General features: G+C 49.2%; 1 protein-coding gene across 1 annotated transcript in view; it reads left to right on the forward strand.

Annotated features, from left to right (window-relative positions):
• The window catches only part of Hexa (hexosaminidase subunit alpha), a 28,707-nt gene extending 14,559 nt beyond the window's left edge, over positions 1-14,148 (forward strand). The window contains exons 2-14 of the mRNA XM_036194241.1: positions 3,006-3,098; positions 4,224-4,289; positions 5,335-5,381; positions 5,842-5,952; positions 6,785-6,886; positions 8,034-8,166; positions 9,673-9,853; positions 11,002-11,085; positions 11,337-11,409; positions 11,975-12,158; positions 12,382-12,472; positions 12,999-13,103; positions 13,906-14,148. Coding sequence (XP_036050134.1) covers positions 3,006-3,098; positions 4,224-4,289; positions 5,335-5,381; positions 5,842-5,952; positions 6,785-6,886; positions 8,034-8,166; positions 9,673-9,853; positions 11,002-11,085; positions 11,337-11,409; positions 11,975-12,158; positions 12,382-12,472; positions 12,999-13,103; positions 13,906-13,969 — 1,334 coding nt within the window. The 3' untranslated portion in view covers positions 13,970-14,148. The remainder of the gene's footprint in view (positions 1-3,005; positions 3,099-4,223; positions 4,290-5,334; positions 5,382-5,841; positions 5,953-6,784; positions 6,887-8,033; positions 8,167-9,672; positions 9,854-11,001; positions 11,086-11,336; positions 11,410-11,974; positions 12,159-12,381; positions 12,473-12,998; positions 13,104-13,905) is intronic.
• Positions 14,149-14,785: the final 637 nt, after the last annotated feature.

Consider the following 14,785-nt stretch of genomic DNA (forward strand, 5'->3'; position numbering starts at 1 on the left):
GAAAGGAACTTCTATGAACCCGAGGAAGAGGACATTTCATTTAAACTGATGAAGGCAGGATGCTGAGCGAGATAGGAGGTAGAGGACATGAAGCAGGCCCTGGAGAACTTTGTCCGTCTGCAGTCTTGAGGTCCTGGTAGGAACGTGGTTCCACCTTGCCATTGTTTACAGGGAAGTGGAAACCTAGACCTACTCAGCTTGCCAACCCTACGCTTGAGCACCTCCCTACTGCTTCCTGTTCTCTCAGCCAAACACGTGGCACACATGCCCAGTTGTTTACTGGCTGAGCAGGCTCTTTGCCATACCAGGCCTCCCACACCTCAGTTCTCAGTTCTAGGAGTGTTGGGGAGTGTAGAGGCGGCTGTACCGGTTCCTGCCTGTTTCCAGCTCTCTTCAGAGCCTGGCACAGTGGCAACATGGAAGCGGAAAACCACAACGATGACACAGTGTTTACATCCTTTCAGATGACCCAGTGCCCCTCCTGGTCTGCCACCTCCCCCAGACCTTCCCTCCAGGAGCTTGTCCAATCCAGGCCTCTGAACTGACTTCTGTAACATCCCAAAGCCAGGCAGTGGGAATGCTAGGATTCATCTCCGAAAGATTGGAGGCAGGCAGCAGCTTGTCCCTGGAGAAGGAACCCTTATCTGAAGGACATTGTTCTGAGGGGAAAAAGTGCTTTCCTGCTTATGGGGTCACCAAAGGAGTCTGTGACACATTCCCCTTGCCCAGACTATAGACAGCAAATGTGTGTGTGTTTAGAGAGATAAAAATGACATTTAACATGGGAGGCAGAGGCAGGGGGATCTCTGTGAGTTCGAGGCCAGCCTGGGCTACAGAGCGAGTTCCAGAAAAGGCGCAAAGCTACACAGAAACCCTGTCTCGAAAAAACAAACAACAAACAAACAAAATGACATTTAACAAAAAATGGGAATTTTCCTGCCTTCCAAGAGGTGCCTCAGACAAGCCTGACATTTGCAGCTCGCCTCCATTTTACCATCAGGACAATGACCATAGCAATTAAATGTGGGTGACTTGTGACTTCTCATTTGGCAGACTGAGGGCCAAGAGGATGGTAGGGAAGCCAGGACCTTTCCTCTGTTGAGTTGACTGTCAGGACACAGTCAGAGGAGCCCTCTGAAGTCACATTTGGCATGTGACATGAGAGGGTAAAAGACAGAGGTGAGGTGTGGTTCACAGAGAGCTAACTGGACTCTGTCAGTTTTCTTCACCTGGCTCTATTGGGGAATTTGCAGGCATGTGTTTAGAGAGGTAGCTCCTGTGGTTAGAAAGCTTAGGAAGGGGTTGGGGATTTAGCTCAGTGGTAGAGTGCTTGCTTAGCAAGCGCAAGGCCCTGGTTTGGTCCTCAGCTCCAGAAGAAAAAGAAAGAAAGCAAGCTTAGGAAGAACGGAGTTGCAATGATCGGTCTGAGTCAAGTTCTTTTCCCTAAGGGGTGTAAGTAGGAGGAGTTAGTGGGGTGGGATACAGGGTACTTAGTGTGAGGTGAGAGATCTGTTTGGCTCTGGTTGCAGGTGGGGTGGGGGAACTCCTTTCCCGACTGGCTGCTTGGCATCCTGCAGACTGAGGAGATGTAGACATATGGTAGGGCCTAGCATCTCTTGTCTGATTTCTTCACATGGTTTGAGGCACTTGGGTCCCTTCTGCTCGGAGATGGGTAACAATTGGGATTGTAGTCTGGTTCTGAAGACTCGCCCTGCCTTCTGCCAAGCCATCCTATCCCCGATTCTGTAGTTTGTAGGGTGTTGTGGGGTCAAAGGCATAGATACAGCTCCAGGAAAGAACAGAGAGGGTTCATTTGATCCCACGTAAGGCAGTAAAATCAGACCACCTTGCAAGCTGGATGTGGTGGTGCATCCCAGAAATCCTAGCACTCAAGAGACTGAGGCAGGAGGATTGTTGCAAGTTTGAGGTCAGCCTGGGCAACACCTTATCTCACAAAGTAAAACAACAACAACAAAATCAGATCACAAAAAAATTCACAGAGAAATTTGGAAAATAGGGAGAGAAATGCTTAGTATTTTGTCTTTGACATTTTTATCTGCATGCCCTGGGGTCTGTAGAACATCATTACAGAGTATGCTGACTCACACAGGGTGGCTTTTGCCTTTGAGAGCAGAGATTTACCCTAAAGAACCCTGGGAAAGAAGAGAAGGACACAGGATGGGCTGATGAGCACCAGCCTTCTCTGAGGCCCACTCTCATGGGGGGACCTCCTGACTCCTGTCCCATCTGTTCTTCACCTCGTGAACTTGAACAAAATGGGAACTCCTTTACCTGGAGCTTTGAAGAGTAGTACTACATACAGTGTGCTAGTACAATGAGACAAGGTTATGCAGCCAAGTGTAGAACTCCCCTTCATGAAAAATAATGGATATGGACCTTAGGTGTAGGAGCTTGATAGCTATAATTCATAACTATAATCCCTGCCCTCAGGAGGCAGAGAGGCAAGAGGATGGCTGCCAAGTTTGGGACCAATCTGGTCTATGTTGCAAGTTCAGAGCCAGCTAGGGCTACATAGCAAGATTCTGTTTCAAAATAAACAAATAAATTGATCATGGAAAAATGATTGGGGGGTTGGCAAAAATGTTAGTGAGTCCTCTAACATAGCTGATTTGCTTTGTAGCTTCTAAGCGGTCACAGAGCCTGCCACTCAGCATGTGCTGCCCTCTGAGGTGCTCTGAAGCTGTCTCTCCTGAGAAACCATTATTGGGATCTTGGGATCTTGCTTGGGGCAATACAAGAAGCTAGAAATGGAGAGACCTGGTTAGGGCTAGCTGCCGGCTCATTCAGACAGGGTCAGAGCAAGCTGCTGGGGGAGTGGGAACACAGGCAGACTGATGGCTAAACGGGACCAGGCAGGGCCAGTGCCAAGGGCAAACGTCCTGTCCTCCTTCCCCTTTGAGAGCTAAGGCCTTACTGGAGAGCTGTTCGTTACCCTGCTGCTTCTGGGGGCAGGTCAGCCCACTGAGCCTCCTCTGTCTTCACAGGGAAACAGCCAATGTTGGGGAAGAACGTTCTGGTTGTCGCTGTCATCACTGCTGAATGTAACGAGTTTCCTAATTTGGAGTCAATAGAAAATTGTAAGTACCACCCTGCTCCCTGTCCTCAAAGCAAACTCTGTCTGGGACTGGGGCTCACCAAGTGTCCAGAGCCACAGAAAGTGTCACACAGACTCTTCACTGAGTCCCATGGGACACTTGCCTTCTGGACTGAGCAGGGAACTGATTAAGAAATGTGGACACATAGCCAGGTCTGGTGGCACACACCTTCAATCCCAGCACTCAGGAGGCAGAGGCAGAGGCAGAGGCAGGTGGACACTTTGCTGGTTCTTCTTGAGGACATCTTACACTGGGGAGGTCATTTATACCACAGTAAAGCTAAGTCATTAGTCTTGAGACTCACTTCCCTAAGCAATAGATAGGGGACTTGGAAGTCTCCAGTGTGAACACCCGAGTCTTCAGATCATTCTCAGATTCTTCGATGGACTGGCTGAGACCTGGAGGAAAAGGCAATGCAAGGTGGTTGCATAGGGCCGTCTGCCTTGCCTCCTGGACTGGACTCTGTAGGCCTCCCACTCCCTTTGCCAAGTCGGCGCCATACTTTTCAGCTAAAAGCTGATAGGAAGGATCTCATGATTCTGTTGGGGAAACTAACCAACAAGCTGGGTGGAGCTTTGCAGAGGACCCTGCCTAGCGTAAACCACATGTATCATCTGCCAGGCCTGCAGAACCAGTGTGGTGCCCAGCCCGCTATTTTTTGTTGTTGTTGATTTGTTTATTCATTTGTATGTGTGAAGTATGTATGTTTGCTCATGTGGTTGTGTGCAACGTGTTCATGCGGGTATATGTTGCATGTGTGCAAATGAAAGCCAGACCTTGGCATCAGGTGTCCTCCTCAGTCACTCTCCACCTAGTGTTTTTTTAAAATAGTGTCTCTCATGAGCCTAGAGCTCCTCATTTCACTAAACTAGCTGGCTAATGAGCTCCTGGGATCTGCTTGTCTCCGCCTTGCCTCCCCCACTCCCTAGCACATCCGTTACATGTGCCTCAGAGTCTGGCTTTTACAGGGATGCTGAAAATCCAAACCCAGGTTCCTGTGATTGCAGGCATTTTACCTCTGTGCCATCCTCAGTCCTGTTTGCTTGCTTGTTTATTCAGAGATGAATATAAAATACCTGGTCTACAGTTTCATTTTTGTCATTTCAGACACCTTAACCATAAATGATGACCAGTGTTTGCTTACTTCCGAGACTGTCTGGGGTGCCCTCCGAGGTAAGAAGGTGGAGAAGGGCTGACAGTGAATACTCACTTGGGGAGTAGAGAGGGAAGTTGGAGTATTTCCCATCTTGCAGCTGTGCATAGCATTAACATTTGGTGCAGCAGTGGAGATGGGTAGCTGGGGAGAGGACCCTGCCACAGACACTGTCCTGTTCACTCGGTCCACAATTGCTAACCCAGGCATGCTGGTAGTGCATGCTGATAGTCCCAGCTATTCAGGGCGTTAAAGCAGGAAGATTACGTGAGCCCAGGAGTTCAAGGTCATGCTGAGCAATATAGCTAGACCAGCCATCTCTTTAAGAGAGAAAAAAAGCTAGGTGTGGCGGCTCATGCCTGTAATGCTAGCTCTCTTGGGGGCCAAGGCAAACACACTCTTGAGTTTTTGTTATTCCATTGCCTAGACTGTATTCTTTGGAGAAAAAACATGCAACCCTACTCGGTCCTCTGCTCTCTTACACAAAAGGTACAAGGCTTTGGGCATAGAACATTTGAGATCCCACTCCCAAGTAGGGAGAAACCCAAACAATACACAGTAATGTGCTTTAAACCAGGTTCTGCCTAACCACTGAGGTCTTGTGGAGCCTTTTATTTTGAAATCTGGGGCTTTTTCTTTCTTCCTTTATTCCTTCTTTCCTTCCTTCCTTCCTTCCTTCCTTTCTTTTCTTTTTTCTTTTTTTTTTCCTTTGTGGAGCTTCTATTGAGATTCCAGAAGTAGGGCCCAAGCTGTTGAGAATATGTAAAACTCTGAACTCAGTCTATCTGTGTTTGGGTCTTGCTAGACGCCAAGCCTGTGTTGGTGACTAGACAGACCCTCAAGGGCAGTTGCATCTACCATACCTCAGCCTCCAGCAGCTGGGTCTCCCCCTCAGACACAGAAGAGGCCTAGTTATGGATCCAGCTTCCTGGAATTCAGTGTTGTGATTCTTTTTTCACAGTTCACTGGAAGATGTGAAGGGCAGCACACTGGGGTCCCCCTTTCCAAGTGGATACATCGCTTTTACTCTCTGGGTCTTTACTCTGCCTCTCCCCTTCTCCACAGGTCTGGAGACTTTCAGTCAGCTCGTTTGGAAATCAGCTGAGGGAACAGTGAGTATGGACTCTCCAAGAGGGCTCTGAAGTTTCCTCCAAAATCTATGTTGTCTGCTTTAGATGGGGGTCCTGATGACTCCAGATTGCCCCAGTGGGAGTGTAGAAAAAGATCAGAATTGATAGAATTGGTCTGTTTGGAGATACTATAATGTGGTTCCCTTGGGTCATTTAGTAATTGCCTTGATGCCACATTGCTTTGAAGAAAATAAACCCACTAGCTTCAGCAAAATGGAGTGTGTAGACTGAGTGGTATATGGGATGCATGTGTTTGGTTGGCACGGGAAAGTTACTTGTGGTTTCTGACGCAGAGAGGTTGGTGGGAAGGGCGAAAGGATAGTCACTTTGGAGAACATTCCCACATTGGCTTTTGGGGATTTGGGGAGAGTCTCTGTCATTCTTCTGTCCTCAAGATAAGCTCCCTTTGAATACTGAAGCATTCAATGTTTGCTCCACACAGTTCTTTATCAACAAGACGAAGATTGAAGACTTTCCCCGCTTCCATCACCGAGGCATACTGCTGGATACATCTCGCCATTACCTGCCATTGTCTACCATCCTGGACACACTGGTAACCAGACCTTATGGCCTCCTTCATTTTATGCATTGGTTCTGGGGTAATGGGGCAAGGGATAGTAGATGTCATATTCCTAAATAAATAGAGTATGTCTAGGGCTGGAAAGATGGGTGGATTACAACCATCTATAGTGGGATCCAATGCTCTCTTCTGGCATAAAGGTGTACATACAGATAGAGCACTCATATACATAAAATAAATAAATAAATAAAATCTTTTTATTGGGGGGGCATGTGTAATTCTGTGAGCCCCTGGGAAAAGTGTAGAAGACACTGTACTCCAGGGTAAGAGTGATTTGGTTACAGTGCAGCTTATATTGTTTTGGGGGATTGGTTTCTCTTGCCAGGCAGAGCTGACTGCAATTTAATTAAGTCAGTATTGTAGGAAAGTTGATCGTCACACCTTTGCTGGAGGAGTTCCTGACACTCCTGAATTTGACGTGCAGCAGCTCATTTGGCTGCCTTTTTCTTTGTCCCTTTGGTGGGACCAAGGGAGCTACATATGTAGCCTTGGCTTCTGGGAGTTAAGTAATGGGGCAGCTGAGATCCCCGCTGGCCTCGAAGGCCTCCCAGTCAGATAACGAAGATGGCAGGAGGAAGTGTTGCTCTGAGATGTAAGGGCACTTTGGCTGCAGCTCTCCTCTCTGTGGCCGGAATTCATCGAAGAGCGGAGATGTCAGTGAGCTCTGTAACAGGCTCCCTCACAGGAAGCTCTGACTTAGAGTCCCTACACATGCATGCCTGGAACTTAAGGAAGGTTGAGTTTGCGATTGCCTTTAGAGCAGCCTGTCCAGGTTGGGGCTGATGGTCTGTGCTCTGACCTCCAGGATGTCATGGCATACAATAAATTCAACGTGTTCCACTGGCACCTGGTGGACGACTCTTCCTTTCCGTACGAGAGCTTCACTTTCCCAGAGCTCACCAGAAAGGTATGATTTCCTTTCCCCAAACCCAGCTTCCAGATCCTCAAGGGCAGAGGTTCTCATCCCGACCAGACAAAGGCAAAGGATAGCAGCTTTGTAGTCAGAACCCAAGGACTCAAGTCCACACGTTCATTGTTTTGAAACCTTCAGGAGATAAGATCTCTTGGTTTCAGTTTTTGATGTTATTTATATATGTTCTATTAAATGGGCAGAATTCCTTCTTATTTATCTCATTGACCTTAAAATGCTCAGATAAAACCGTAGATGTGGCACTGGGGAGATAGGTACATCAGTTAGGTGTCTACTGAGCAACATGAGGACCTGAATGAGGGTGGAGAATGGGGAGGGGGAGTCCACATAGGTGGATCCCTGGAGCTTAATGGTGAGTTTTAGGTTCAGTGAGTGATCCTGTCTTAGTGTTTTATTGCTGCGAAGAGACACCATGACCATGGCATTCTCGGGACAGAGTTTCTCTGTAACAGCCCCAGTTGTCCTGGAACTCTCTCTGTAGACCACTTTGGCCTCCAACTCAGAGATCCACCTGCCTCTGCCTCCTGAATGCTGAGATTAAAGGCATGTGCCACCATTACCCAGCAACCATGGCAGCTCATATTAAGAAAAGCATTCAGTTGAGTCTGGCTTATAGTTCAGAGGTTTAGTCCATTGTCGTCATATGGGAAGGAAGCATGGCGGCATGCAGGCAGACATAGTGCAGGAGAAGTAGCTTGAGGGTTCTACATCCACAGGCAGCTGGGAGAGAGAGAGCCACTGGGCCTGGCTTAAGCTTCTGAAACCTCAAAGCCCACACCAAGTGACACACTTCCTCCAACAAGGCCACACCTAATAGTGCCCCCCTCTGGTGACCAAGTGTTAGCATCTGGGACCCTGTGGCAGCCATTCTTACTCAAACACCACAGACGCTGTCTCAGAGAATAAGAAGTCGTATGGGGCACACCTAATGTCACCTCAGACTTCCTATGTGCACATGCACACACACTTAAAAAAAATTATGATAAAGACCCTTGAAGAAGTCTCTAGTACACACAGGCTGTGGACAGCGTTCTAAAATTCTGGGTGTTCTGAGGGGTTCTAAATACCTTCTACTCCCAATAGCCACAGGAATGAGACTCTGAAGAGTACCTCTGTCTTTCAGGGGTCCTACAACCCTGTCACCCACATCTACACAGCACAAGATGTGAAGGAGGTCATTGAATATGCACGGCTTCGCGGTATCCGTGTGGTAGCAGAATTTGACACCCCTGGCCACACTTTGTCCTGGGGGCCAGGTAAGGATAGCGCTGCAATTAGAGGGGTCTGCTCAGAGAGGATCCAGGGTGTTGGCTCTTATATTGTCACATATCCTGGTCTTGGCCCTTGGGAAACTGTTCTGCATCAACTCCTGCCCAGAGGAAGTTCTTTCCAGCAGCAAAGCAAGGGGGTGGCCCGACTGAACCTAGTAGCACAGGCTAGACCCTAGCTCCTGCTACCCATGCCATTTCCAAGGGTGTCTCCTGGCCCCAGGATCTTCCTGCCTGGGGCAGCTCCTGGGAAGTATTTAATTTGTGCAGAGGAGGGCATTTTTACTTTAAAATATGGGCAGATGGGACTGGAGAGATAATGGCTCAGCAGTTAAAAGAAGTGGTTGCTCCTCCAGCAGTCCTGGGTTCAATTCCCAGCACCCACATGGCAGCTCACAGACATGTGTAACGGTAGTTCTGTGGGATCTGATGTGCAGATACATATACAGACAAAACACTCATATACTTGAAACATATGAATCTGAAAGTGTGTGCGCAGAGGCCAGGCATGTCGGTATACAGCTATTAACCCAACACTTGGGAAACCACAAAGGCAAGAGGATCTGAAGTTCATTCAATTCCAGCCTGAGGCGCATAAGTGCTATCCTGGCAGAATTCTGTCCCCTCAACAAAGGGGGAGATGTTTCCCAGACACTGCTGTAAGTTTCTTGGACCTTAAAGTAGATACTGAGGAGTTTGACTCCAGGGTGGAATCTTTTCTGAAAGAATTTGGGGCTTGTCGGTGGCGGCGCACGCCTTTAATCCAAGCACTGGGGAGGCAGTGGCAGGTGGAGCTCTGTGAGTTCGAGGCCAGCCTGGTCTACAGAGAAAGTTCCAGGACAGCCAGGGCTACACAGAAAGAAAAACAAAAAAACCAAAGAAGTTGGGGCTGGCCTCCAGAGGTCACCATTACTTTGTAACTCTCGCTGCTCACTCACTTGCTCCTGTACCCAAGAACCTAGAGAGAGACTTGAGATGAAACCCTCAGGAAGATTGAAAAAGGCTGCTGCCTGGCCTCAGCCACAAGCAAGAAGCTTCCAGGCCGGAGACACCCCTCAGGAACTGTGGAAGTGGGTAGTGGGAGCTAAAGCGATTGTCATTATGTGCAGTGACCATTCCCCTTCCATGGTTGATGAAAAGCCAGTTGAGAAGAGCAGCCTGGGCTGGAGAGATGGCTCAGCCGTTAAAGGCTAGGCTCACAACCAAAATATAAGAGAAGAGCAGCCTTGAGTTGCTGGGTGATTTATACTGGAAGACATGTATCAGGACCAGAGTATACAGCATCCGTAGTTATGTGCCTATAACCCAGCCTCCATCTGATGGAGATATATTTGTATTTATTTGATTGTGACTGAACAGTTGTTAATGTGAGTACTGGGTGCTCAGTGTAGATGAACACAGTCATCTACTGTATAACATAAGGGCCCCATGTGTAGGAGTATACATGGGAATCTGTGTATTTGTAACACTTGTATGGGTTCTCTGTTAACTTAGGTGTCCCTGGGTTATTAACTCCTTGCTACTCTGGGCCCCATCCCTCTGGCACCTTTGGACCCGTGAATCCCAGTCTCAACAGTACCTATGACTTCATGAGCACATTCTTCTTGGAGATCAGCTCTGTCTTCCCGGACTTTTATCTTCACCTGGGAGGAGATGAAGTTGACTTCACCTGCTGGTATGAGCTTTTTGGACTTGACACACCAGCCTGAGGGTGGATTATGCACCCTCTACTACTGCTACTTAGGGACTGTCTGCTGAGGGAGCCAGGTCTCCACCCAGAGAGGCCCTATGTGACTAGCAAGGCTGTTGGCATGGGCCCCTCTTCCTCTTCTCCCACATCCTTGAGGTATTTATGAATATACTCATTCTGAGCCCAGAAATGTCTTGGAAAAATGGGGGCTAGAGAAAAGTAATTCCCACTTACGAAGGCTTAAAATAGTCTCCTCAAGAGTCTAGTACAGACATGGGGAGGTAGTCTTACTGCTACTGGATCTGCTGTGTTTTGTTGATACTTGTGGGAGACCTGCCCTTTCCTAAACAGAAACGGAGGAGGAGTGGATTGCAGGGTGGAAACAAAGTGGGGGTGGGGGCCAGGGGTGGTGGTGGGGAGAGTGACTGGGAGAATGTGGGGGAAGAGTCTAGTACAGGTTAGAGGGTACTTGCTGATCTGTCAGAGGACTGGGGTTCAGATTCCCAGCACCCACGTGGGGCAGCTCACAAATGCCTATAACTAGATCCAAGGGATCTTTATGGCCCCTGGGGGACCCTGCACACGAGTGTGCACACACACGTACTCATAAATGAGTCTGTTTCAGAATCCAAGATTAATAAATGACAAGGCCTAATTAATGTTAACTCACAGAGCTCAAGAGAGGCCAAAGAGCTTCTGAGAAGTAGGCCCCAGAGTTGGGTCTGAGAAGATTGACTGTCTTTTGGGAACATCATGAGAAGAACATGGAAGCAAAACACAGACATTGTAGGGCCAGGAATGTGCAGCAGGTCTCAGGTCCTACATAGGTTTGGTGTCTGGGTAGAGCAACAGAGAGGGGAGCCAGTGGCCAGCATGCACCAGCACCTGCTTAGCCTTGAACCCTGGTGTGGATGGAGAGTTTGGACTTCAGACTCTTCAAGTCTAGGCTGCTTTCTTTCTCAGCCTGTGTCTGTGGCCACACCTTCACTGGAGGACTTGTGCTCTCTCTGATGGTTTCTTCCAGTGTTTTAGATGAAAGGGCAGTTGCAGGAGGCCAGGTGACTGATCTGTAAGTTGTGACTTCAGGATGATGAAAGAATGAATCATCTTTATTTTTTTCCCCTGCTACTCAGGAGGTCCAACCCTGATATCCAGGCATTCATGAAGAAAAAGGGCTTTACTGACTTCAAGCAGCTGGAGTCCTTCTACATCCAGACGTGAGGAAGGAAGGAGGGTGGGGCACATTGGGAGTCACCTCCTGTGGGGAATGGTGTCTGCTTTCCTCACCAAAGTCAATCCCTGTGTGACTATCCCCCCCCCATAGGTCCCCTTGCCCTAGCCTTTCAGGCTTAGAGTGGTCAGCTAACAGACCAGAGAAGGGAATGCCCAGTCAAGGTTAGGCCCCGCCTGGTGCGCCCCTGGAGGCTGGCATCCACAGTGACACTGCTGATGTTCCTCTCCTCTCCAGGCTGCTGGACATCGTCTCTGATTATGACAAGGGCTATGTGGTGTGGCAGGAAGTATTTGATAATAAAGTAAAGGTGAGCCAGGGGCAGAGAAGAGGCCCCTGTCTCCATCTCCCTGACCCTCCCCAACTCTATAGGGACCAATCCTGGTACAGAATAGTCTGAGAACTGGGTGCCATGGCTCTGACTCTCTAGAAGAGCTTTGGAGGTGTGACCACTGGGGTTTTAGAGTCAGAACCTCTTATGTGATTGTGGCTGCTTAGGGTTCCTGAGGCCTTAGGTGCTGTTTTCCTCCTGAGTCGTAGGCATGAATCCTCTGAGCCTCTGGAGCGGGGCCACCTTTTCCCTGCTTCAACCCCACTGCTATTCCCCTCAGCTCTCAACAAGTAATTACTACTTCCGTAGAGACAGGAAGCTGCAGCGGGGCTGGGAGGGAGCCTCAGGGGCTCTGTCAGAGTCGGACACCTCACCTCAGCTCTGTCAAGGGTTTGTGTGAGATGAGTGATCGGAGTCGCAGAAGTATCCTTTGCTGCTTGGGAAACAAGGGGAGCACTCCCCTTGGCCCCGGGGGTCTTGCATAAGAATGAATCTCAAGAACCTGAGCTCCATAGCGTGACTGCCCTTTGACCTTCCATGACAGATTCGGCCAGACACAATCATACAGGTATGGCGGGAAGAGGTACCAGTAGAGTACATGAAGGAGATGGAACAGATCACTAAGGCTGGCTTTCGGGCCCTGCTCTCTGCTCCCTGGTACCTGAACCGTGTAACATACGGCCCTGACTGGAAGGACATGTACAAAGTGGAGCCCCTGGCATTTCATGGTGAGAGCAGGGAACTCTTGGCTGACCAGCATCTAGACTGAGATACAGGGTGGTGGTTAAGAGAGGCAGGGCAACACATGGCAATTCAGGAAATGAAATGGCCTGGCTGAGAAGGCCACACTGGAAGAATGGTTGAAAGTCTCTCTCTCTCTCTCTCACACACACACACACACACACACACACACACACACACACACACACACGGTCTGTTGTTTTCCCTCAGGTACTGCTGAACAGAAGGATCTGGTCATTGGAGGGGAGGCCTGTATGTGGGGAGAGTATGTGGACAGCACAAACCTGGTCCCCAGGCTCTGGTAAGGATTTTGGGGTGAGGCCAGGCTTGAGGAAGGGCGTCTACCCCCCCCCCCCTCTCACTCCCTTCAGCCCGAGAGCAGAGGGGCATTGAGATGACGCTTTTCTGTATTTGAGACGCTTGTCTTCTGTGTGTGCTTCCAATAAGTATTAGGTATGAAGGAGAATGGCCACTGTTTCCACTTCACAAATACCATAAAGAACACAAGGGTAGCTGCTTGGGATCTAGTCCTGAGAGGGGGGAGTAAGGTCATTTTCTCAGCAGCTTCCCCAAATATGGTTGGGTGTACCAAGTTCAGTTAGCTTTTCCGCCATCCATGCTTCTAAGGCTTACCCTTATTCCTATGTCTTTGGAATAGGAGGAGCTTGGGATCACTGTCTGCATGGTTTAGTGAGGGTGGGGCTGAGCCTTGGAACTGCCTGAGAGCCCCTGCCTGGCTGTTGGCATGGAGTGAGGCGTCACTCGTGTCTGAGCTAGTCTGGGAAGGAAGATGCAGGGGCCAATCTGCTGCGCACTCCCTCCTGTAGGCCCAGAGCCGGTGCTATTGCCGAGAGACTGTGGAGCAGCAACCTGACAACCAATATGGACTTTGCCTTTAAACGTATGTCACATTTCCGCTGTGAGCTGCTGAGGTGAGCAGGCTGTGAGGAGATCTGAGGCTTGGAACCCAAACGGAGAGGGAAAGAGTAAAAGCAGAGACTTTGGGAAGCTTTTTGTGCCAGGCAGAGTTCTTGACAGGCTCTGTCCCACTGAACTTGTACCACAACCCACTGCGTGGGAAAACTTTGTCCCCATTTTAGGCATGTGTATCTCCTGAGTACTTTGTCCAAAGTCAGTGGAAGCAGGAGTTGAGCCTGTGAGCTCTGCCTACACCTCCCTTGACTGTGGGCCTGTGTAAGCAGTCATCCCTCTCCTTCATTCAGCTATTGCCTGGGTCTTGATAACCTCGACACAGTGCTCTGCAGAGGAGGCTTCTGGGCTCTAAGATGCTGGGATTTTGTTAGCTCTAAGCATGTTTATTTAGATAATAATGGAGGTGTGCTCAGAGGTCCCTAAAGGTCAGTTCTTAGTACTTGAGTCTGAGATAAAAGGACAGGGTTTAATCCCCAGCTCAGTCCTTCTCCACTGCTGTGCTTATAGAATCTTAGAAGCAGGAGTGGACATCTGAGTGGGCCAAGAGCATCAGACACCCCTCAGGCCCTGACCTCTTTTCTAATGTAACTGGTTTGGGGGAGGTTGGACAGTAGAGACATACAGGATAGAAAAAGGGAGTCTCCTCATTGAGAACCTTGGAGCGAGGTTCCCCGAGTCATTTGAGTACAGTAATATTTTGAAACTCACTGAAATGGGAAGGGGCTCATGGTTACTGTGGAGAAGGTGTTGCCATGGTCCAAGGTGGAATTACTCACTGCCATTTTTTGTGTCCTCTTACAGGCGAGGGGTCCAGGCCGAGCCCATCAGCGTAGGCTACTGTGAGCAGGAGTTTGAGCAGACTTGAGCTGGCAGCACCAAGCGCCCAGGAGGATGCTGGCCCTAAGAGAACAGTCATGGGGCCAGGTGTCCACTGTCTCCCGGCCAGGGGACAGAGCCCCTTGCCCACGTGCCCCTGTGACTAGAGAGGAGGAGGCTGGTGCTGGCACTGGAGTTCAATAAAGAGTGATGTGGCATTTTCTCTAATGCGATTAGGATGCTTGTGTAAAGAACGGAAAAAAAAAAAAAAAGCAGGAATGCTGGGCGGTGGTGGTGCACACCTTTGATCCCAGCACTCGGGAGGCAGAGGCAGGTGGATCTCTGAGTTCGAGGCCAGCCTGGTCTACAGAGCGAGATCCAGGGCAGGCACCAAAACTACACAGAAAAACCCGGTCTTGAAAAACCAGAAAAAAAACAAAAAGCCCTCAGGAACAGCCTCCTGCTTTTCAGTGGTGGAGCTAAGCAGGCCCAGTGAGTTAGCGCAAGAGCTGCACCTGGATGGTGACCCAGGTGAAAGTCTGTGCTTAGCCATGTCCCTGCCACATTCTACCCTCAGGTCACTTCAGTTTGTGTCACCGCCAAGGGTTCTGTATATGAACGAAGATGCTATGGGGCTAAATGGAGCTCCAGGCGGTGGCCAGGGCTCCAGAAACCTTCACTGTCCTCTCTCTGAGGCGTCTTGTTACTGCCGTTTCCTTGACCCACTGTTTATGTACTGTTGAGAGGCACTGCCATAGTGTTGCATTTTTCTTTTCTCTCTTTGTTTTGAGACAGTCTTAAGCTTGGTATATATATATTGGCCTTCTGCCTTGCCTCCCAAATACTGAGATTACCATGTACACCA

The sequence above is a fragment of the Onychomys torridus genome, chromosome 7 (genome assembly GCF_903995425.1).
Source record: "Onychomys torridus chromosome 7, mOncTor1.1, whole genome shotgun sequence".
NCBI lineage: Eukaryota > Metazoa > Chordata > Mammalia > Rodentia > Cricetidae > Onychomys > Onychomys torridus.